Source organism: Rhyacophila brunnea, unplaced genomic scaffold, assembly GCF_057557595.1.
Source record: "Rhyacophila brunnea isolate RB1 unplaced genomic scaffold, BYU_Rbru_1.0 scaffold_22, whole genome shotgun sequence".
Lineage (NCBI taxonomy): Eukaryota > Metazoa > Arthropoda > Insecta > Trichoptera > Rhyacophilidae > Rhyacophila > Rhyacophila brunnea.
The window spans coordinates 28718292-28745030 of NW_028232882.1; the positions used below are offsets into that span (position 1 = coordinate 28718292).

Here is a 26739-nt window from a genome sequence, read left to right on the forward strand (position 1 = left end):
AAAAAAAAAATTGAAAATCAAGGGGGCCTCGAACAGTAAACACCAGTCATACAATAAAATTATTAATTTGTACCAAAATCTTAAAAAAATACGTGTATCTATCACAAATTGGGTACCATTAATTAGATAGGTAACCCAAAGTATAAAAAAATCCCTCCAACATAACCACTCAAACACAAACCCAAAATAATCCACTGTGTGCCATAATTGTCATCAATATTAATAATTCTTTTTAGTTACGTGGTGTGATTCTAGGAAAGTGATAAATTGATATTGATAGTTGAAATTTAATCGTGGGGAGCCTAAAAGTCAGTCAGTACCTCGGGCCTCCAAGCTCCTAAACGCGTCGCTGTGGTTCTAGGCTACCTCCTACCCACTCAGTCACTCGAATACAATTAATATCGTAATATTAGGAATGACTAAAGAGGAAAGAACGTAATATATGTTTATAACTTTATAAGAATATAAAATAAACACCATTCACATTCCCAGCTGTCAATCATAAAAAAAAATACACAATACACAATTAGATGAGTACCTAAATTGTGTGAACGGTACTTAATTAATATGCAAAAACGATAAATAAAAAAAGTCTTTTTTAAGAGATGATGCAATGTGATTATAATGAAACCTATCCAGTATCCACGCATTAAATTGTATATTATTTATTTTCTTAACATTTGCCTAATTTTAATCAACCTAATTGTATTATCGTATGAAACTTGTCAATATGCTGTCGTTGAACTGACACTAAGTCTAAGAGTTTTTTCCCGCCTATATTTACTTGTCTTTTTGTCGTGCTGAGATTTATGAGTATTGTGGTTAGTGTTTCCAATCCCGGAATCCCGAACTATTTTCGATACCTATGAATCCCGGGATTGGTAAACATAATCCCGAAACTTTCGGGATTGATTTTTTTTCAATTTTGATGGAAAATAAAATAATAACGAAAATATAACAGAAAAAATATATTTAATAACATATAACTACATTATAAATAAACTGAGTTTGAATGAAGTTTGATTTTATTACCCGTGTGTTGCCAATTCATTTTATTTTTTCACATAAAAATAAAAATGAGAAAGATTATAAAAAACAATGCTTGGCACTTTTAGCAAAGTGATTCCACCATGATCTCATACGTTTTGCAACAGTTTAATATTTGGCTGACTAATTAGATTTATGAAGCGGAAAGGTCATAAACCATGATTTCGTTATTTTAAATCTCGCTAACCCATTCATTACGTCTTTACTATCAGAAATAGTAATCTCATATATATAATCATGTAAACAATATTAAAAATAAATGTCTTAAATATTATAAATTTAATTATTCTAGATTGATTTTTGACTGATTTTATCAATGTTTTTTTGTATATATACAAATTTACTATTTACTATCGAAAAATGCCGATCCCGGCATCCCGGGATCTCCGTCTCTCCATCTCCGTCTCCAGTGACGTCCTGTGGGGATAGGCAGGTCATGAGTTGCTTAGGGGCGGCGAAATATAAAGGGCAAATGAAGAAATAAATACGATCATTACATCTTTTATAAGCAGTGACGGTTTTCCATGGAGCGGACTATGTGATCGCTTCGTTCGAAAGTACCGACATTTTAGTTTTAAAACATCACAGGGGGGTCGACATACTTGTCAGCGCCTCAGACATCTACGTATATTAAACTAATTCTCTAATCCTCAGTATTATAAAAATGTCACGTATAGCATTTTTTTCAAGATTACTGTTGCATAAGTAAGTGTGCACCTAACCTAATAATTTCGCATAAAATTTCACACAAAAAATGAAAGAGGATATGTATCGTACCCGGGACCAAACATACCGATCAGCACGTTCCACTCAAATGAGCTCAGAACCCAGATTGTTTGTCATGTACCAATATACCGAGCCATAAACTGGCTTTATTAGTACTTTATATGGATGCATTTTTTCAAGTATCAGTAAATAATAACGTAGCACCTTGGTTGAACTAACGCGGTAGATATTTTACAACGTTTTTATTCGGTCGTATTCTTATTTGTCCGGTGGTTGTTTATCCAGTATAAATATTGCATTCGATTTTTAACTAACTTCCCGACTAGCGACTAGCTGAAACTTTTAGAATATATCAGAACACGATGCTAATGCATTCTTTTAATACTTTTAGCCATCTTTAAGTAGAATTGAATTCATTTTCAGTTAATTCTGTTTTGTATGAAAAGTTATTCCGTAATCCAATCCACTATTATTGGTTGCTAGGGGTCTAGGTTCCTAACAACTAAATTATTAATATATACGTGCGTTACTATGGAAATCAATATGAAATGTCAAAATGACATTTCAGTATTATTTCTATCAAGTAAAATTTTTTTTGATCGTTTATGCTAGTCAAGTTTATATGATTCAACAGAAAATTTAAAAACGTTGTACATAAAAAGTTATTTTTATCTTGTAATTATTTTAATATTAACTGAGGAATCGTGTACAACAGTATTTACACGTAACACAATATAATATATTATAGGTAATGCAGTTTTTAAATAATAAAGTAAGTGTAGTTTTCATATCCACCACATATATATTTATGAGTGAATAAGGATTAAAAATTAACCATATAGGTATCTGCTTGATATGAAAAGTTATATAACATAACTATATTTTTCCTAGCATTCATTTATACAACGGTGTTGTCATTCTTACATGAACGTAATTGATTTGAACGTTTTAACTCGATTTGTCCTCCGTCAAACACTAAAAATATTAGGTAATAAAAGTAAACGGATTGATCAATATTTTTATTGGAATACCGAATAATAATAATGGATCATTAATAATAAGATCTTACTTACGGAATGTTGAAATAAACACAGAATTTTAACTAAGATTGCGAGTTATTCATATTTATTTTTATTATATTTTTATTCAATCCTCAGTGGCTCAATATTAATAATTATTCTCTTTATTTCGTATATTACTAGTTATGGAAAATCCCAGACACTTCTACGAAATTATTGACCCCAATCGGAAGCGCTTTTGTGCGCCCAGCGGCGATTTTCTTTGACGTAAATGGCACAACCGATTCAAACTAATTTAATAATAAATATAATAAACAGTTAAAATCAGTTATAATTGTATTTAAATCATGCGACAATCTAAAAAAGATAATAAATCAAAAAAATATATGGTCGTATAATAAACACCGTCCAACGTATTTGGGTCGTATAGTGCTGAGAGAAAATTCATGCCTAAATAAAACACGGTCCTTGTTGGCTTACAGGAAGACAGCGGCAAACAAATTTTGAAAATAGCCGATATACTGGATTATTTGGTATGCTATGTACACTATTGTCTGCAATGCTCTACAATCTCGGTGCTATAGAGATGACCGTATAGTATGCGGTAATCTCTTTCCGATAAGATAGCTCACGGCGAACTGAGCTACGGTGAAATGTAATACGTACAACTTACATGTAACCAGTGAGTTAGGCGTAAATAATGTCACTATGTGCGCCCCGAAAGTGTCATGCAGTGGCGTCTTGACGACTTTTCTAGGTGGTGGGGTCACATCTATATCTTATCAGTTTGAATAACTAGCGTTTTTACTCACCATGGGGTCATTTTATTCGTTCCCCAGTATGCGTGTACTAACGCTTATGAATTCACATCATTTGTAGAACGAGATTTGCCGCGGTCAGCAAAAAATAGATGCCATAGCTTTCATAATTAATTTGTAGGTACGTGTCACCGTGAAATAGGGCATATTTAATTCAATTGATTATCGTAATACCGCGTAATAATCATTATGTTAGCACCTACCTACAAAATTTACAATCATTGGTTTATTTATTTGGATAATAATAATAATAATAAATTTGTCTATAAAATTGCGACGGGTGTAGATGGATAGAATAAATTAAATAGTTCATTTAATCATGTAATTAAGTACTTATATATATTATGACAATGATAACGATGTGGCGATGGTCCCTGGAGAGGCATGCCAGCAGAGAACCTAGTGGAAAAATACGAAGCTTGCAATTTGAGATTTTTTTTTGATAATTTACAATTTCAACTGTATTAATTAATAAATATGTATCTGAAAACATTAAAAAGATTTTTTTTTTAATTTAAAAATAAACTTACAATTGTAAAAAAATGTAATAAAATGTAAATTTGTTGCAGGGTCACATCTTATTATTATATTATATTTTATGGTCATATTTATTATTAAAATTAAGTTTATGTTTTCAATTTTTCGTCGTTTAGATTTTTGACTAAGTCATCGTTTAAATATTTTTTATATCTATTTTAAAAAACATCGATTTTTAGAAAAAATATAAATGTGTATCCTTTTCTTATTCTAAAAATCCTTTTTATTTATATCGAATTTTATTTATGTATAGTCCCAATATTGAAGCTTGATTTGATATAAATAAAAAGGATTTCAAGTTAGTATACACATTTATATTTTTTATAAAAATCGATGTTTTTTAAAAGAGATATTAACTATGAATTTGTCAAAAATCTCTTGGGCGATGCTTAGAAAACTTAATAAACTAAATTTTAATAATAAATATGACCATAAAATATATGTAATAATAACATGCGGTCTGATTCAACAAATTCACATTTTATTACATTTTTTACAATTGTAAGGTTATCTTTGACTTAAAAATAAGAAATATTCTTCTTTTTAATGTTTTCATGTACATATTTATTAATTAATACAGTTGAGATTGTAAATTATCAAAAGAAATCTCAAATTGCAAGCTTCGTATTTTTCCGCTAGCTCTTTGAAAAAGGCTCAGTAAAAGCTTCACCTTAAGGTAGAGGCGCTCCTGGTGTCGTGCATTAAGTTTCTGAGTCGGAGGTACTTGACAGGTAGTCTTATCGGTGTTTTGCACATGATGCATTTCAATGTCTCGTTCCAAGATTTAATTATAAACCATGATAATATATTCGAACAAACAAAATTTCATGTTGTTTGAGTAGACAAATAATTGAAATAACATCTGGCTTTATATTATTATTTTGAATGGGGCACGGTCAATAAATTTATTTGTATAATAATTATTGCTACGCAAATAATACGAAATAGCCTTAGCATAATAATAAGTCTCCATGAGATTTTCTCGCTGTGCGTAAAATGTATTGTTTGATTTCAATACGCTATTGAGCTGCAAAACTTTTTCTATAATCTAAGTGCAAAACGTAATAATTTGAAATGCATCGCCACCTTGACTTAGTTATATTGGGTACTTGTGCATTTTATTATCTATTAAATTTAGTAAAAGCTTTAGGTTGTGTAAGCATTATTAATTTAATATTTTATTACAATATACCTATATATAGGCATTTTGCAGAAAGAGCTCGCTATCCGAATGGGAATGGCTGGAGCAACATTCAACTCGATGCGAAATGACTGGGACTCACGATTGTACTCGGTCAAAACCAAATGCCGCCTATTCCGATGGTGCTGCTTTACGGTAGCGAATCATGGCACCTTACGAAGGCTCAAAGCAACCGTATACTGAGCTTCGAAAACAGATGTTTGCGACGAATACTGGGTGTGCGGTGGGTATGACTTTAGGAGCAACGAGGAGATAAGAGAACGCACCAAGCAGCCTCTCATCACGCTGAAAGTGAAGAGGCGACGTTGGACCTGGCTCGGCCACGTGCTGCGGATGCCAGAAGAGAACTTTGACCTGGCTTGCCTGTTCTTCAAGCCAACCTGATTCCGGCGACCTGGAAGGCCGCTTAATACATCTACAGAGTGTATACGGCGGAGCTACGGGATGCTGGTTTGACCTGGAACGAAGCAAGAAGACTGGCAAGCGACAGGGGTTTTTGGAGGCGCCACGTGGTGTCCATATGCTCCAGTTAAGGGGCGGATACGGACAAAGAAAGAAGATTATTTATTTACGCCTAAATGTAATTCTTAGTTTTTTTAGTTAGTTTTGTTAGAATTTGAGCCTCAGCTATATTTCCATCGGAAGGTTTCTACTCGTGGCCCCCACAAGGGGGGAAGGGGGTCCGGGGCCCGGGCTCGGAGGGCATGACGGGTCGATCAGATATCACGATCAGATACTTCATAATTCGAGTAGATGTAAGTATTAAAATTACAAAAAAATCCCTAAAAATAAACTGAAGACCCTTACTTTTACCTCTAACATAATTTTGAAAACGCTTCTGTTATGTGTCACACATGCCATTAAATTTAGCGATAGGTAGGGGGCCCGCCAAAGACCCTGGCCGGGAGCCATGGGACTACTGCTAGTAGATCTTCCGTGCATCAAGATGTGTAAGATGCTAGTTTCATCCATAATGCCGACATATGGATTCTAGTGTTTTATAATGGTGATTTTAATAGTATACAAAATATATGTTATTTCTCCTACATTATATTCATCCCTTATCTCCGTCTCCTTCACCGATTATGAGTTAGTAGATAACCAGCCAGGGAACTCAAAAATAATGGTAACTGAAATACAAGTCGTGTCAAGAATACGTTTTACGTCGAATACTGAAAACTGCTCTCGGTTTATGCATTTACGCTCATTTAATGTTGGTGTATTTATTACACACACTATTGCACTGCATAATTTTCGTAGGAAACTCACACATTCAAAACCCTGCATCAAGATGCGGCGTATTGAATATAGCCTATCGGTATTCTATTTGTTATCTGTTCTGTGTAACCAGCTAACCGACAGGTAGTATTAATTTACCGATATACCTATAGATACACTGAAATTATTATTTTGTCGGTTAATTCGATTTTAATCTAAATTCCATACAATTTCTGATAAAACAATAATGTACCTACATACGTTCCAATCGTAACGGTTTTGAAACAAAATATTTTTGTTAAATTCTACAATTTTTAAAAATGTTGACAGCTGTTTCGGACTACAAAATAATATGTTGGATTTCATGAGTTTTTTTTCTTTTTGAAGTTATACTTCTTTAGGCGCGCTTGGGAAATCAGATCAGAGTGTATTTTGGCGTGTGACATGTAACACATAATTTATTTTTTCACACAAAAATAAACGCACTCGATTGGATTCGAACCACCGATTGTTCGGTTATCAGCCGAACGCACTACCATTACGCCGCAGTGCAGGCAGCTACGGCAGTTACGGCAGCGAATTTTTTATACAGTATAATATTATATTTTAGAATTGTTCCGTTGCCTAGGAAGCGAATTTATTATTGTCGGTCATTTGCAATTCCTTGCGTAAACAAACTATTAAACGTCATAGTGGCAGTTGTTACTTTAAAAATAAAAACAACGATAAATATATAGATGTATAGAAATAAACCAACGGCGTTCCAATAAGCGGTCCTTTTTCTTGAGTGTGTAATTTAACAAGATAATTAAGAGCTTGCCGAAGAATCTATGTTATCACAAGTTTTGTTTTTGTTTTGTTACGCCAAAGAAGTATAACTTCTAACGCGCGTACATAAGTACACACGCCGATTTTTTTTCTTTTTGTGCCATATTTTATTGATGGTATACGATCAAATTGTAAAGCATCTACCTGTCATGTATGTATCAATATGCCTGCATGTGTTTTCAATAATGGTACTATTAGATTTACAATGGATTAATTTTGGATATTTTTTTAAATCTTGGTTTTTGTTGTTTCAGGTACCCAATCGGAGGACACGAGATGCCTTTCTTCACTAGATGGGTGCTGAAAAAATTCGACGTTGATGTCACGAAAATATCAGATGAGCAGCCAATACCTCTGGAAAGTGAATACCCCAAATCACTCGCCGACAAAAGTCTCATCGAAGCGTTCAAAGCTCTTGGCATTGACCTCTCCGTCGATGGCATGGACAGGCTGATCAGATCACACGGACAGACCTTGCACGATATTGCTCATCTCAGAAAATGCGAATTCAGAAGAATCCCGGACATAGTCCTCTGGCCGACTTGCCACGAAGAAGTAGTCAGGATCGTCCGGCTAGCTGACGAAAGAGGACTGGTTATTATTCCTTACGGAGGAGGCACCACTGTGTCTGGAGCAGTAGAATGTCCGATGGACGAAAAGAGAGTTATTGTATCTTTAGATACATCGCAGATGAATGATATATTATGGGTTGATCGTGAAAATTTGGTTGTCTGCTGCGAAAGTGGTATATTGGGGCAAGATCTGGAGAGAGAGCTTCGCAAGTTGGGCTATACGTCCGGACACGAACCTGACTCTTACGAGTTTTCATCTCTTGGAGGATGGGTCGCTACCAGAGCTAGTGGCATGAAGAAAAATACTTACGGCAACATTGAAGATCTTTTAGTCCACGTCCGCATGGTCACTCCTCGAGGTGTGCTGGAGAAGGGATGTAGAGTGCCTCGAATGTCATGCGGACCTGACTTTGAAGAAATTATTCTGGGATCCGAAGGCTCTTTGGGAGTTATCACTGAAGTCATCATCAAGATTAGACCAACGCCAAACGTGCTGTCTTATGGGTCTATAGTCTTTCCGGATTTTGAGAGTGGAGTTCGATGCTTGAGAGAGGTGGCGCGTCAGAGATGTCAGCCTTCCAGTATCCGTTTAATGGATAATGAGCAATTCAAATTTGGCCAAGGACTTAGACCGGTGCCATCGTATTTCAGCTCGGTCTTCGATGGTATCAAGAATGCGTACATTGTTCTGTTCAAAGGTGTGGATGTCCATAAAATGTGCGTCGCTACTTTGTTGTATGAAGGCGAGCAGGACGAAGTAGCATCCAAGGAAAAGAAGATCAACGCGATTGCTATCGAGCATGGTGGGATTCCAGCTGGTGCGAGGAATGGAGAAAGAGGTTATGTTCTCACTTTCGTCATTGCGTACATCAGAGTGAGTTAACTTTTAGTAAAGTTTAATACTTAATAAACTTAATATACATAATTTGAAAATATCTCATACATTATACGCACTAGAAAAGAACATTTTGTAGAAAGAAGAAAAATACGACACCCGACGGGACTTGAACCTGTATCTGCTGGATTCCCGCCAGTATGTTTTTCGAATCCAGCAGTTTAGTGTAACGCACTTCATATAAAACAAATATCGAAGCCAGTTGACAGATGTAAACTTAGAAACAGCCATGCAGCTCGCATTGGAAAAAAGGAGTGTTGAGGAATTTTCATTTGCATTATTTTTAAATAAATAGATATGTACTAAAATGTTCATATATTTTTTTTATTTAATGGACTTGTCTATAGATAAATTGATACATTTTTTTAGTACTTAAATAAAATTTAGCTTTAATTTTTTCAATCACAACAAAAGTGAAATTTGGTGCGGCCACCAGACGTTTCCATAGAACTGTCAAATTCAATTGTGCGGCCACAGTTTAAATGTTCTAGAGGATTTCACGAACCGGAGCTGCACTCCTGTCCATTCGGAGCCCTAAAAGCACTAAACATTCATTCGCAATTTGTAACTTTTCAGGACCTGGCTTATGAATACGGAATAGTGGCTGAATCATTTGAGACATCCGTCCCTTGGGACCGCACAGAAGCCCTGTGCCGGAACGTGAAGCACTGCCTCACGACGCAGTGCGCCAAGGAAGGCATCACGACGTTCCTGGTGTCGTGCCGCGTCACACAGACCTATGACGCAGGATGCTGCGTCTACTTCTACTTTGGTCTGAGAAGCCCTACGCACCCTAATCCCATTGGACTTTATGAGAGGATGGAGAGCATGGCGAGAGACGAGATCATTGCGTCTGGAGGTAGTATAATTAGGCTGCATTTTAAGCATGGATGGGTCAAGTGACATAACATAAATAACATTTCTGTCAAACTAAATGTAATTTGGACAGTCTACATCATACCTCGCCAACATAAAAAAAAATTCACTGCAAACATGGACACACTTTTACATGTCCATAATATGTTTTATATTGTTTGGATAAAAACATTTAGAATATTTTTGAACAATTTTTTTGTATAAGTAAGTACAAACAACAAAACAGTCAACAGAAATACCTCAACCAAGAATCTGTTTTAAAATAATTGAAACCAGATTACACATTTAACGACATCTGTGAATACAAAAGTTAATATTTTATCAAAATTAAAATTTTACCATTCATTGCACTATTCTTTTATAACAATGCATAGGTATTTAAATAATAAAATTTTCAAGTTAGTTCGTAATTAAATGTGTGACCTATTTAAAAATATATTTTAAGTGGGAGTGCAATGCTACCAGTGGAGCACGCAATTTAATACAATTTATATTGTTTGATAAATACGTAGGTGTCTAAAATCATATTAAAATCAAAAATTAATATTTTTTTTAATTGAAGATTATCTTATAATTAAAATAAAACATTGTACAATGTTCCTTTGTATTTATAATAGTTTTTAACATTAAAATGTTGTTCAATTAATTCTTTCAAAATCCAAATCTAGATTTTTGAATAATTTATAGTTTTAAAAACATCGTATAATAGAAATACTTGAAGATGGATTCAATATAACTGAAAATATTGTGATTTCAGGATCAATATCTCACCACCACGGAGTTGGTAAGCTGAGAAGGAAATGGTACGCCCAGTCCGTATCCAAGACCGGAGTCAACATCTACAGAGCGACCAAGAGTGAACTGGATCCAAACAATGTGTTCGCCAACTCGAATCTCTTTGAAGATCTCGACAAAGTCAAAAGTAAGCTTTAGTAATCGCAAACAAAACTCTGTTAAGTGGGACAATTGTTAAGGTGCATTATCCATCAAACCATGCGGGACAACTTACTACATTATTATTATATTACTTACAGTGATGAGTTTAACATTTTATTCATAGAGGGAACTATTTTACAGGTAGTCTGGTATACTTAGTGAATTGACATACTAAGCTAGTTGGTGGAAAGTAACTCGTATACAGGTTACCTCAAACATTTTTAAATGTTTTTATTGAAAAGAGACTATTTATTATTATTTATTATATTACATTTTATTACGTAGTATTTGTACCAACCAATGAGAGAAACTTTGTGGGGATTACTTTTCACCATGGTACCTAATTAAGTAGGTAATAATTAATTTTTGAACACAATATATTTTTAGAACACCTTTCCAGAGTATTTATTGTAACTAAGGTTCCAATATAATTATTATAATGGCTTTCATCAAGAACTGATTGTTTATTTGAACATGAATACAGATTACCTTTCTTTATTTATATTCCTGGGGTAAATTGCATATTAGCTGATCTTCTTCTTCATCAGGACCTTATGACTGAGGTTTATGATTTGGATGATTTGACTGTCAAACATCCTTTTCAACTGGTTGGCCCTACTCCTCTCGCCATTCTACGACTCGCAAGGTCTATGATTGCTTAAAAAAGACTATCTGGGGCATCCAATTTTTGCTTAGTCGCAGATGACACAAATGGACACTAACAATCCCAATAATTATGACAGTTAAGCTGTGCACATTTGATAGACAGTTGTTGATGTGACAGCACGCAATAACACATAGGTGAATATCCTTAGTTACCTATACATGCAGGCCAGGTGTTTATTGTTAGAGTCAAAGTGTGCAGTATCTAGATATGAAGAATGTACTTATCTGAAAAAGTACGATATTATGTGGTTGATGTAAGTAGTAAGTGGGGTAGTGTGAAAGTCAGTGGCACTGGCTAAATTTCGTTAACTGCACCCACACCCGTCGCTTTAAGTATCCATAAAAAAATATTATGGGTAATTTTTAAAAATGGACCCCTTCCAAACTATTTTTCTGCTAGCAATTGCCCATGTCCACTTGGACAACAGAAAGAAAAAGTGGTCAGATATAGACATTTAAGTTATAGGCTGATTCATATAATAAAGTTAATGATTAGAGCATTACAGATTAGAGCAATGAAGCATTTTTCTACTGAGACACACGAGTATCAATCTGCCATATATTTGCATACTTTTCCAATCTCCAGCTGGAAGTTGACTCTGACTATTAATGATTAATAAATTCAGGCGAATATATTGTCATTTATAGCAGCCATTTCCACAAAGCGTTCACAAACTTCTTAAAGTTATCAATCGCTTATTTAGTTACATATATGTGCACAAAGGTGGTGCTGAAAGTATATTGTGTTCATATTAATAATCATTACCATCCATAATAAAAATATGTATCATTTTAACATCAAACCATATTGATGCTGGATTTATTATTGTATAATATTATATTTTTCTTCTCTTCTTACTTACGGCATTATAAAATACTATGTAATTATATTATTATTTAGACAGGGTTTTGTATTTTAAAGATCATGTGACATATTCAAAAAACTGATGTAACATTTAGGCATCAAAGTGTCCTTCTTATACCTTTCTCCGTCAATATTAAATATTCATTGTATTTTTTTGTGTCAATGAAATTTTATTTATAAAGCTGCAGTTCTCTGCAATAGACAAAATTATTCTTACACAATAGTTATAGATTTTATTCATAGGTGGCATTGTTAATTTTATAATAATACAAAAATATATTAAATTAACGTTGATATCTATGAATAAACCTTGTAATTATAATGTAAGAACACTTTTTCCACTGTGGAAAAAGTATTCTTACAAAATTTAAATAAATTTCATTCATATAAAAATATAACATTATGAATAATATTGATTGATACAACACTATCCGTTTATATGAAGGAGTGTTTACATTTTACATACATTGTTGTATGTAAAATGTAAACACATAATACTATTAATAATGTCTAGCTTGAAATCTAAATACATAACCCTGTCGTTCGCTTGTGAATCTCTTCATAGCAAAATCTGCTTATTATTAATTTTTTTCCATTAAAAATTATTTAAAAACTAATATATAATGTATAATAATCATTAATATAAAATATAAAAGTGTCAATCCAAGCCAATTGGAGGAATCGTCGTGCATAGAATATTATTTAAATAAGCTAAAACAGTTACACATTAACAGAAAGATTAATTTTATTATAATGACATGATATACCTACTGATTCTGTAATCAAAGTAAGAATTAAACAAATCAATGAAGAAACATAATATTCTAAGGTGTTTGAATCAATTCATATCATTGGTTCAGAGTGACAAAGTACCTACTAAATCAATTTCATGATTCAGAAATCACAGGATTAAAAATTTTGAGTTCCTGGATTTCGACATGGGTAAGTTTTGTATAAAAAAAAATAATGAAATTTAATTAATCTTCTATCTTTTATAAGATTCGAGAATCGGAAAAATAAGTATGCATCCAAATCTATTAATCATTAATGTATAGATCAAAATTCTTAATTGATCTTGTGTATTATTCATTGAATAACGAGTACATAGTTTAATTATTTAAAATGCTAGATTTGTGTTATGATATTTAGTTAACATTGTGTAACTGTTTTAGCTTGGTGTTATTAGTTTGCGAGATAGAAGAATGGGGCGGTGTAAAATGGTTGACAAGCTATGGGGCATTGTTTTTGTAAATGGGATTGTAGAAAATATAAAAAAAAAAAACATTTGTGCCTTCACAGTAGAAAATTGTTCAGCCATTTTATTACGATTTACAATTTATTTATTAGTTTAGTTTTATGTTGTATTTATCGTGATAATAAACATAGTAACAAGGCTACAAGTAGATTGTTAAGCTAATGTTATAATAGTTTTAATAATATTAGGTATCGTAAGTTTTAATATAATTTTGAATGTACAATTATTTAGCTGTCATATTTATATTTCATTTACACAATCCTTTACTTCAAAAATATATTTCATTTGTGGAAAGTAAATCCCTGCAGTAATTTATTCTTACCATACTGAATCAGAATAATTACACTTTGAATTTAGTATAATAAAAACATTCATATAATAATAATAATAATATGTACAATCATATTATTTTGAATGCTTTTGTACTTAAACTATTGACAGATCCTATTCAGTCACAAAAATATGGTTTATTTCCAAGAAAACTGTGCCATCTTTTAATATGCCATATAAGAGACCCATATAAATGTATGGTGTAGTTATATTGAATTATATGTATAATCTCTGAATCTCATATCGTCAGTCTATCCCATTTAATTAAAAAATATATATATTATTTCTGTTGCATAATAAGATTAATAGATAATAGATAAATCGCTGTAATACCGATAATTTGTGGCTTAGTATTTCATTATTATTCAAACAGACGTCACTGTGTATTTAATTTTTTTGATTATGCAAATCAATCGAGAGTGGCTAGTAATTCGAGTTTAAAGTCATATGAGATAAATCGCGAAATTCGTATGTGCGGCCTGTCGATCACGGCCTCTTAGAGTGAGATAACTCGTAGGCATAGAACCGGTTAAAACGAATATTAGACAGTTTTTGCTGCCTCCTGAAATCAATAGTTTTGGCTTGACGTTAGTTTCCGAGATAAACAAAACGATATGGACTTATTGACTTAATTTATGATGGAGTTAACGAAAACATTTTATAAAAAAGCTCATTTCTATTTCATATAAACATAATATTATTATTATTATAGGTATACTTGGTGTATAATTTTTTTTCAACGATACAAATAATAATGTTTTTTATTATCACATAAATTAAGTATATTTGCAGTGAGGATGGTAGTTTTAAAATATAAATAGGAAACTACGATATGTTACGTGCCAATGTATTTATTCGTTACAAGTTTTGGTGTTTATTTTGGTAGGGTTTGCTGGTATACGGTATTTTTGACAGTCCTCCCCATCACTCAAATCGTTGCACATTGTCAAAATCTTTCTCCCTCCCCCATCTAAAATATGTCACATTTTGAAACTGCCTATCCGTTCCTTAGAAAACAAATTATCAAATCTGTATAATGTTTGTGACTTTATAATATATCCTCCTTATATACTTTGTCACAAATCATCTCATTATATCAGCCCCCTGGTTTCATCGGGCATGATGTCATATATAGATGACCCCTTAGTTAAAAATATAAATAAAACGTGGTTTTATAGAAAAAAAACGCTGTTCTTGCAGGCTGCGAAATTATTTATGCCTTTTTCCTTGAGCCGAAATCAATTAAAAACTGGAAGTTTCCTAAGCTTACTGAACTGTTATACTAGGTAATCGGTGAGTGATGTTTAATTTCTTATTTTTTCAATTTATTACCCACTTTGGGCTTATGTAATTAATTAGTTTTGTAATTTTGTAATAAGGTATTCTATTTTTTATAAATAAATCAATAATGAACACTCACAATAAATTTACTACATCAGTACAAAGAAATTCACCATTCATAATATAGAGCGTAATTCAAATTACGTCATGATGCAATATAATTTTCCGCAATGTGCTTTCTTAGGGTAACATTATTAGATTTTTTAAACTTGAGCCAATACTGTTACATACAGAATACAGTGTGAGGTCATAAGTTATTTTAAAAATAAATATATTATTAGGTATAAATAGAATTACCGTAATATTGCTACTGATTTGATATTAGCTTGCCTTTAAATTTAGTAGCTATTGTTGACAATGACATCTATGAACTATTTGAATGAAACATTTGCTCATAAATAGAAAGTAATTTACATAGATGTCAGTAATTGCTGCGTTATTAATTTTATTATTATATTAATTTTATTTTACATTGTTATATTACGTGGCTTTCTACTTATGATATAATTATTTTATTAGTATATGTGTAAATATTATTTAATTGAACACCAGTGCGTTTTGAAGTCAAGTCGTATGATGCTATCATTATTTATAATTGTGTACTATTACGGACTTAATTTGTCCAAATATGCATTTGCTTAGATTTGTTTTAGGATTGTTGGTTGTGGACCATGGTTTTATTTTTATAAAAATCTCTCATGTTACCTACGCATTAGTTCATATTATTATTTTGTTGGTGTTTTAAAATGTACGTTATAAGTTATATTGTATTCAATTTTGTGATTTATAATAATTAATAATTACATTTTCTATTGATAAAACCGATTTATTTATTTCTGTCTGTAATTTGAATTGAGTATAATAATTCCGTGTATGGCATGAATATGTTGATAAGTCTAAAAATATCAATATGCATCAGAAGGCATATTCTAACATATCACGTAACATCAAAAAAGAGCTAATTGTGATAAATATATCACATTTATCACTTTATGTATTCAGGCGGTTAATTATGTAAAAAGTTCACCATCTGAACTGTCAGAAGGTGATATTATCTTATAACAGCCCCTCTCTTGGTCATGCTAACTTTGAGAATACAGAGTACGTCAATTTTACATATTGAGAATTGAGACGCAATATCTGTCTGTTTTGCTGCAATTACAATGATGCGACTAATAAAATTGTAGGTTATGTTGATATGTCTGACGTGTCAATACAAAATTCTTATATTCCGCTCATTACCGACTAGATGGCACTGGTTCGGCTTTATCCGCTTATCTTATCTGCTTGGGTTTGGCAGCATGAACATATCCGAATTTGACCGATATGTCTACCAACCTAAAGTTTCGCCGTATTACGAATTAGAGAGAGCCGCTGATAACCGTTTAGTGGAAAGAATACCTTCCGTGCTAATTTAGAACAATGAAAATAACGGAAATGTGGTAAAGGTAGGGCAGCTATTTGTACGTTTGGCTTTCTGTGGTAAATTAGATTATTTATAAATAAAATGCTTGTAAATTCTTAACAAACTAAAATTTAAAAAGATTACTGATATACTTACCAGATAATACCAATCCTACATATAGCCATATACCTAAGAATTAATGATTTTAGAATTATCAACATATTCATGCCATACACGGAATTGTTTAATATTGTTATTTGAAAATAATTCCTACTTCCAAAATTAATAATTAGCCAGCAGATTTTAAATTGTCGCTAATTTTCTACAAACATGTCGCACCGTGAGTGTAAAACCAACGTATGTGCAAATTACATAGTTTGGAGATATAAGGGTTTGAAGTTTTCATTTGGTCAGGATAAATAGAGTTTCTAAAATCAAACCATAATATTTGGTGTATGTATACATTATGACATGTTCTTTTATTAATTTTATTTTTTTTTCATATAAATCCATCAAGATTACAAGTTTTAGCAGTGGTTTTACACTTTCATGATGCATAGAAAATGTTGATATTTCGCAGTTACCTGAATTGCAGTAAGATTTTTATTGGGAACTTTGGTAATACCATTATAATATAATATATTATATTATTATTAAATAAATCAATAATGATATTTACCTATAATATTTTGATATTTTAAGCTTACTAACTATAATTTATTAAAATAGACGCATACAATTTTAAACCAAAATAAAAATAGCAAATTACAATAATTGTAATGTTTTTATAATTAATTTTATCGACGTCAATTATTATCTGAATCTGTATTTAAATGTGTAGATGAAAGTTTTTTTTATAAAAATTGTGGTGTATTTCTGGTATCACTTTTGATGAACATAGGGAAATCAAGTCATTTTTTTTTGCTTCGGAGATCCGAGGTGGTTTTATAAATGCTTTGTGTAGTTGAGGTTGTACTGATTGACGTCCGCCCTGACGTTTTCTAATATTTATTACATCAAACACTTCTGTTTCATACTTATTTTTATAGAACAGGCAATAAGGATTGTTTTTCCTCACTTCGATAACGCAAATGTCTACCCAACTAACCTTTTTACTATTTTTGTTGAGTTGAAAATTATTGCCCATTTCATTTGCTAACTTGTGAAAATCAAAAATCTCGTCAGTGCCAATTTCCAGTGAATCACTGGAAACCACTGTATTGGTATATAAATTGGACCTGACTTCAAGACTATTTTTTTGTTTCTCTATGCAAGAGTGTTGTAGAGTCACCCTCGTTCAAGGTGTGTCCTACGACCAAAAAGTTGTGTGTGATTTTCGGGATATTAAAATTCTGGACGGCGTATAAATACATTGCTGTAATAATTTTATTTTTATTCTGTCCGGCACAATTATCCGAATAAAAAATGACTTCCTTCCCAATTGATTGGTCTTTTTTGGAATTTTACAACACAAGAACCAATTGCATTGGCCCCTTTGTTTGTAGTCCCTCCATGCTAAACAAAACAGTAACCATTTTTATTATTAATGTGTGTAAGATGGTAAAATTATAGGTTGAAAGCTTTCTTTTATAATATAGCACTGATATCCGGGCATTTGGTGTTGATAATACGGCCTGCAGATTATAGCAACATACTATTTTATTCGTCTTTCGCCTTCTGTGTTCTCGATAATTGTTTATTTTTTTTGATGAATGTCATATATTATTTAACTTGAATTATATTTTTCTCTTCTCTACTGCAATTTTTATATTTTTCACAAAAGTCACATAGTTCCTTGTTTGGTTGAAAAAAGCCTATATTATAATGGGTATTATTCCTCTTGCAAACCAGCAGCATCCTTATCTATATCCAACATGGGTTCTTCAGCATCAGGAAATGTACTTGTCACATTTTTGAAAATCTGTAACATTGCAAAAACAAAAATATCATAGATCTGATTGATATACTGTTGTGTTAATTGAAAGAGTTTATTATTGTAGGTGCATAAAATAAATACATAGGTACATAAGATAAGTCGATAATAATAAGTTTCATAACAATAATAATATTAAGGTTAGTTTTGTATATCATTTTAGTATAATATTTATCACAAAGTCTTACCTTTTTAGAAGTTTTTCAGGTTTTAAAGCTAACTCCACCATCATTCGAATCCTTAAACTCATATTTGATAAAAACAAAATACACTGCACTACATTACTTGAATCAAAGGAAACAATAATGTGTTGTAGAATACGTCTGGATGCGTTATCAAAGTCTTAACACTGAATCATTTCAATAATTGCCTGCTATCACAATAATAAAAACAATGCCACATTGCATTCACCAAAAGAATGCGTCTGATGCTCGGGTTTTACAATTAGTCATGGATATCATTTGCAGATACTATGGTTTTACATTAACAATGGAAGTAAATCTTTGTATTGTAAAACCCAAATATCTGTCTTTTTTAATGAAAATTTTTAAGTTTGCAGTAACTTCAATTTAACATTATCAAGTTTATGACTTTTGCAGTTGTTTTGCATTTAAATCTCGAAATTGAAAAATTTGCACTTGCTATGGTTTTACACTCACGGTGCGATGTATCTCAATGTTTGTCAGTTTTGAGTTGTTTGATGTAATAAATTCAGAATTTGAATACGGACATATTCCTCTAACACGTATCTCAAAACATACTTTATAACATAATAGATTTAAGCAATAACAAAAAACTCGTATCACAATAAAAGACTTTTATAAATATTATAAACTCGTATCTTGAGTTACGTGTTTGTAAGTATACAGAATACTGAACTCCGACAGATGATTATACTGAACTTCTTTCCCGTAAGTCAAGATACGTGTTTGTTGCAGTAATAATCACAGTAAAGTTGCAACGCATACTCGTATCTTCGACAATATGACTGATCGGTCGAAAGTATAGTGCGATAAATTGAAGAAACGAACATTTTTTTCATGAAAATATGTTTAACTATGTTAAATGGATATTTTATAGAAGAAAATTTATTTCTAAATTAAAAACTGAGAGAATAATGTTGTTATTTGCCTCTCATGAAAAGTTGTGTTTTTTGAGATATGTGTTTGTAGAAAATTAGAGACGAAATGTGTTTTTCTCAAATAAACAATATTATGGTAATTAGTTATATTTCTACAGAAAATACAAATTAACATAAAACTGTTAAAAATTATCTATAAAAGTAAATATTTTAGTATTAATGTACCAATGTAGTCATAATATCTTCAAGATCATTATTTGACTCCACAACCTAGAGCAGGAGGTGTCAACTTCCTAAAGTCGCAGGTTCCACGCAAGGATATCTGGCGTACGCGCGAATACTCTTAGCCCACCGAAGCTGCAAATATTAATCTGTGTTAAAACACCCACTTAAACTTATACATTCCCATCAAAGTTATACAATTGATACACGAGATGCCTTGATTAGACAATGACAATGGTGATAATGCGTACTATTTATGATTCAATCTCAATTGATACGAGTCGAGCCATATTTGTTATGCAGGACTTTTCTTGCAAAAATGATCAATGAATTTTGACTCGCCTTTGTTACTGTTCATGACAAATGAGTTTTCCTTTTATTTTTATGGACAGCAGACATGATTTTAACTTTTCATCCAGTCCAGTTCATAATGACACTTGTTTGTTGCTCAGGATTCCTCATTGGACACCTACCCTGACAGTTATTTCTAGGCATTATGGATCCAGGATACATAAGTTCACTACCAAACGATTTCGAAAACTTAGTTGCCTAATTCTCTTCTTCTTCTTTCACCCTGTCACGTCCCAACATTGGGGCATAGGGCAAGCACAAGTTGGCGCCACTTCCCTCGGTCCATCGCCAACTCCTGTGCCTCCCGCCATGTCAGACCTGCAGTTGCCTAATTATTGTAATAATATTTACCAGTGGCGAAGTGTGGAGGTAGGCTGTGGAGATCCGACAAAAATAATACACACTTTGTCAGTCTCATGCTTATTCGTTTTCATTGAATTAAGAATACAAATTGCAGAACGATTTTAATATTCGATTAAACCCTGCCTGAACGAAACCATAATAGATTAAAAATATTCTCATATCTACAAAATATCTAAAATTATGAATGATTTAATGCCATCATTTTAAATATTTTATAGATAGGCTGGTTTTAATTGAATTTTAAAAACTAACCAATAGCATCTCACGAGCCTAAAAGCGGGGCCACACCGAAAACAAGTCGCGCGACAACTCGTTAAATTTTACGATAAGCATGATAATAATCGTAAAATTTCTTAAGCAATTATGATAATTATCGTAAAATTTAACGAGTTGTCGCGCGATTTGTTGCCGGTGTGGCCCCACTTTAATACCACAAGGTTTCTAAGTGTTTATTATTGACAAAACAAACCTAACAATGAAGTAGTATTATTTTAAGCTGCCTCACTGTTACTTTTGTTTCTCCAAAAATAAACACACGCAATCTGCTATTTGTATTCGTATGCATCAATTACATTGAGCTACTTTACGAGCTGTTTGTTGGCGAATTTACAATCTGCCTGTAAAGTCGCCCAGTGTCATCATTGAACAAGCTAGTAAGCAGATTGTAAACAATCTACCGAGAAAAGTTGAAAGCCGGTCAACTTTACACGCGTCACGCCTGCGTGTGGGCCTACTGCGTCTGCGCAGTAGAGCGTAGTAGCAACCTCCCGGTAAAAAAACGAACTACCTTCTGTCAAAATAGTCGCTGGCTTGTGGCTTCTCAGCGAATGGAAAGTTTTGTGTGTCATCATCACAATCGCAGTAGCTGAATCGCCCGCTTTTAAATTCGCCAATAAACAGCTCGTAAAGTAGCTCAATGTAATTGACGCTTTAGTTCAATGAAAACAAATAAGTATGACTCACAAAGTTTAGTGTGCATCATTTACGTCAGATCTCCACAGCCTACCTCCTCCCTTCGCACACTTATATTTACAGGCATGCATATTATTATTTTAGCTTTATTAATTTTGAGGTCCATCTCTGCTTTCTTACTGCAACAAACGTATGTCTGAGGTCAGATTCTGTTTTGAAATTGTTTATATACTTTGTCTGGTATTACTATATTGTGTTTCCTTTAAATATTTTTAATTACAATGTCAGTGTACAGCTTATCAAAAGGCCTTCATCATGATAACATCATACTTTTACAGACAACAGTGAAAGATGTCATTATAAAATACCATGGTTCCTCGAACTACTACTACATGATTTTCATTTTCACCTGATTCATAATTAATAATTATTAACACTACTAAATTAATTATGAAAGTTTAACTGATTTTTCCTACTTATATAAAATCTATTATTTCAATTAACTAACTAAAAATATTACTTTACATATTTTATTATGCTGACTTCCATAAACATGTTTCGTGTAATCTTTCACTCAACAAACAATATATACGGTAAGTTGATATTATTTGAGATTATTTAAATGCATGATAGTGGTTAGTATTATAGGTACCTAATATTTCAAAAACAGTGGACTTAAGGGGGATGCTTATACTATCAGAGGCGAAAAGAGGCACCTAACGGAAAAATACGAAGCTTGCAATTTGAGATTTTTTTTGATAATTTACAATTTCAACTGTAGTAATTAATAACTATGTATCTGAAAACACTAAAAATTTTTTTTATTTTTTTTTAAATTTAAAGATAAACTGGCAATTGTAAAAAAATGTAATAAAATGTGAATTCGTTGCAGGGTCAAATCTTATTATTGCATTATATTTTATGGCCATATTTATTATTAAAATTTAGTTTATTAAGTTTCAGATTTTATGTGGTGTAGATTTTTGACTAATTCATCGTTTTAATATTTTTTATATATATTTTGAAAAACATCGATTTTAAAAAAAATATAAATGTGTATAACTTGAAATCCTCTTTATTTATATCAAATTTTATTTTAGGCATGGTCACAATATTGAAGCTCGAGTTGATATAAATAAAAAGGATTTCAAGTTATACACATTTATATTTTTATAAAAATCAATGTTTTTTAAAATACATATAAAAAATATTAAAACGATGAATTAGTCAAAAATCTACACCACATAAAATCTAAAACTTAATAAACTAAATTTTAATGATAATTATGACCATAAAATATAATGCAATAATAAGATTTGACCCTGCAACGAATTCACATTTTATTAATTTTTTTTACAATTATAAGTTTATCTTTAAGTTTAAAAGAAAATAAAAAATCTTTTTAATGTTTTCGGATACATATTTATTAAATAATACAGTTGAAATTGTAAATTATCAAAAAAAAATCTCAAATCGCAAGCTTCGTATATTTCCGCTAGGTTCTCTGCTGGCATGCGTCTCCCCCTTAACATGTATTTTCTGAAAGGGTCGGGGATGGGGGAGTTAAAACAGTAAATAATACTAATTTTGATAAGCATTTCTGTAAAACCATCATCAAAATGACAATAAGATCTTTTTCATATGTTGAATGTTAATTTTATTATCCTTCTGAAGATGGGATTGTAGTCCGAAACAGCTATCAACATAAATATCTTAGAAAGTTCTTTTTAAAACAATTACTTATGGTTTTTTTTTTTAAATTTAGTTTCATTCTTCAAATTTAGTTCTCCGACCATGTCCGATCCTAATAAGATCATATGGGTCTCCACAGAGTGGAGGTTGTATTAACAGATTTTGTTTTTACGAGAAATGGATGTCAGCCACTTGCTCAACCTATTAGGTCCATACTCTGACTTATACACAAATTGAAAAACAATATGTGTCTTGCCAGACCCAGGATTCGAGTCTGGGACCCACAATGCTGTAGGCCGATGCTTAAGCCGCACAGCCATCGTGGGTGGTACATTTAGAATGAATTAATATTTTTTGTTCAATGAACAGAAATAGTTTTCGAATTTTATGATACAGTCAGAATTATATTGAGTTCTTTATTTTTATTGAATTAGGTAGAAATTTTTAAAAGTCAAATGAAAAATTCAATTTTTGAGTCGTTTTTTTAGGTTATTGATTATTGTTTGTTTTTTAATGTGTGTTAATATTGGATTTGCAGAAAGAATGTGGCTTATATGTTATTCATAATAAAAAAAGTACTAACTTCTACTCATGGACATAACAAATTTTGCTCCGCCAAAAAATGAAAATGGTAATTTTTGCAAAAAAAATAAATATACTTAATCAGTAATTTTGTTTTTAGATAGATAGGTATTTAGATAAAATTTAAATAAATATTACATATTTTTGTGTGCTAATTTTATTTTACTAAAAAGTAATTGTTTTCACAAAATATTGCACTGAATGTATTCTTTGTGTTGCCTAACTAAACAGCTAACATACGAGTCTTTGTTGCTTTTAACTAAATGTGTTAATTAATTTGTTATTAATAATAATTATACTATTGCAAACTCTACAGGTGATTGTGTCGACGATTACTTCTGAGGAAATTTGATCCGACGCACTAGATGGCAGCCATTTTGAAGACTATGAAAAATTATAAATGAATAACTTTTCTGAAAAACATACATTATAATATATGTACCCACAAGAATTTTTTTTTTATTTTTGTCTACTTCATAGTAAAAAAAATACATAAAGAGTATTAATAATTTTATTAGCTTGATCATTTTCTTCTTCTTCATCTTTCTACAATCTCTGATTTCTTTACGGATTTGTGACCAAGAATATATTATAGTTTGATTATAATATCTTACTAATAATTAATCTTTTTTTGTATTATAAAACAAGCGAGCATTAAAGGGATCTATGTGCATAAATATAATACTTATGCGATTGTCAATTCAACATAATTGTTTTTAACATTATGATGCCATAGTGTTCTATACAGAAACAACTCAAAATACCTTGTTGTAAACATCAATTTTCATTAAAATTTAAAAACCTTGATTGTTAATGATTGAAATGTTTTTTTTTTATTGTAATGTTCAGTGTAATTTTATAATTCAATAATAAATAAGCCGAAATATTCTTGTATAAAATTGAATCAATGATTATTAATAATAAAAGTTCTTTGATTTAATGACAATCAAGATATTTTTGGCTTATTTTTTTACTGAATTATAAAAAAATATACCTTTAAGTGCATCAAATAACATCATTAACTTAAAATCTTGAAATTTTGAGTAGTTTCCGTATTGAATTAGAGTATCGATTTGGTAAATGAGGTCTAAACAGGTAAAGTATATGTTTTATAGCATTGTACTTTTTTGCATTTTTTACTACACTGATACGCCTCTTTACCTGGCATAAAATTAATGATATTTACTTGTATAAATATAACATAGTTATAAATATATAAATAAATACATAGACAATAAGTAGTATATAAAAAATATTTTTAGAATAATTACATCATTTTGATCCTCGAGCCAGAGTGCAAAGTTATGAAGTGGCATCTAATTTCAATGCCAATAAAAAATATTTATATTTATATTCATTAGAGTTTTTTAAATTCATTCAATTTTAGTTGATACGTTACTATGAAAATAATATTAACGTTTTATACACACAACTTTATGGAATATTCATAATTTGATGTTTGGAATCCAATGCTTTTCATACAAACCAGTTACTACAAGATTGAATCCTGTTTTACGTATAAATGGGTGATGTGACGTCCTCCTACTGTTAATTAATGTCAATGGTACCCCTTTAACCCTCTCTGAATAGTTATTGTTAATATGATTTTTTTAAATTCTAAATTTCGAACTAAGTTAATTTGATTTATTAGTGACAACTTCATTTTTATACTCTGTAAGTAATCAGACTTTTAGATTACAATTAGTAAAATAATATAAAAAAAATATTCCAACAATAAGAAACATTAATGAAGTCATGCTCTTCTTTTATAAGCTATGATATTTGGTGAAGAAAATCAGAATGAATTAAGAATGTGTATGAGTTGAATCTATATTTTTGGATATTATAGTTTAGACAATTAGATACAATCTAAGGAAATAATATTTAAGTTATGAATAATTATCGAAAACAATCAAAATTAACGTCAATGTTTCGGTGAAAGTGAATATTTTTTTATTCTTCTAATTAATAATCTAATTTTAAGTTTTTTCTTGTGAGTCTACTTTTTAGTAAGACACCCGTTTCCTAGCTTATATATTAATATAATTATGTATTTCCCACCTACTAAACAGTCTAAAGTGACACAAATCGAAATATAATAATAATATATTTTAATAAGAGAACAAAAACCGTGTTTGATTGTTTTTTGATTTATTAGTAGATGCGTTTGTTTCGATAACTGTTGCATTCATTTCTTTAGACATTTGCTGGACAGCTTCTGTTACACAGTAATCCAATATGAAAAATGACACTGAACTCTCTTTATTCATCGGTATTAAGCTACTAAGATTTGATTGTGATATTTTTTTGGATGTTTGGGATTTAGTTTCCCATTTTATTGACCCAAAAAATGAATATTTTTGTAATATTTTGACTTGTGACACTTTTGTTTGGAAGATGCTGTTTGTGTTTTAACCTCATAATCAACTGAATTCTTTATTCTTCAAGTCTTTTCACCATTTTTGTTATTATTTAATTGTCAATAAAATATTATTACAAATCTAACACTTGACTTCTTATTTTGTGGGATGGCTGTGTTTTGTAACTAACAAAAGGAAATAAATTTTTTTTTGAAAATAAATGCGACTCCGATTCTAATTATATAAAAAATACCTTTTTTTTTATTACAAAGTACCTACCTGCCTATATATAGTTTTACCAACATAATAATGCATACTTGAGGAATGTGAATCGATGAAATATCATGATGTGATCAAAAAAATATATCCTCCTTTGAAATTGGTATATGGCAATACTCTTGTTTTGGTTGAAAAACAATGATGGCGTTGCAAACTGAACATTATAAACATGACCAGGCAAGATGTATTCCACCTAAAGATGTCATATCAAATGAAAGTATTAATACTACCAAGAGTATAGCAAATATAGTGTACTTAATCCTTTTATTTATATCAAATAGAGCTTTCTATATTGGAACCATACCTTAATTAGATTTGAAATACATAATTAAATAAAAAAGATTTCAGGTTATAATACAATATATTTTTATTTTTTATGAAAAATCATGTTTTTTAAAATAAAATATATATAAAAAATCTTTAACACTA

At 31.1% G+C, this 26739-nt stretch overlaps 1 protein-coding gene across 1 annotated transcript in view; it reads left to right on the forward strand.

Moving 5' to 3' along the window:
* Nucleotides 1–10804, forward strand: part of Agps (alkyldihydroxyacetonephosphate synthase) — a 104046-nt gene extending 93242 nt beyond the window's left edge. Inside the window, exons 3-5 of the mRNA XM_085949383.1 lie at nucleotides 7649–8840; nucleotides 9438–9720; nucleotides 10495–10804. Coding sequence (XP_085805509.1) covers nucleotides 7649–8840; nucleotides 9438–9720; nucleotides 10495–10670 — 1651 coding nt within the window. The 3' untranslated portion in view covers nucleotides 10671–10804. The remainder of the gene's footprint in view (nucleotides 1–7648; nucleotides 8841–9437; nucleotides 9721–10494) is intronic.
* Nucleotides 10805–26739: the final 15935 nt, after the last annotated feature.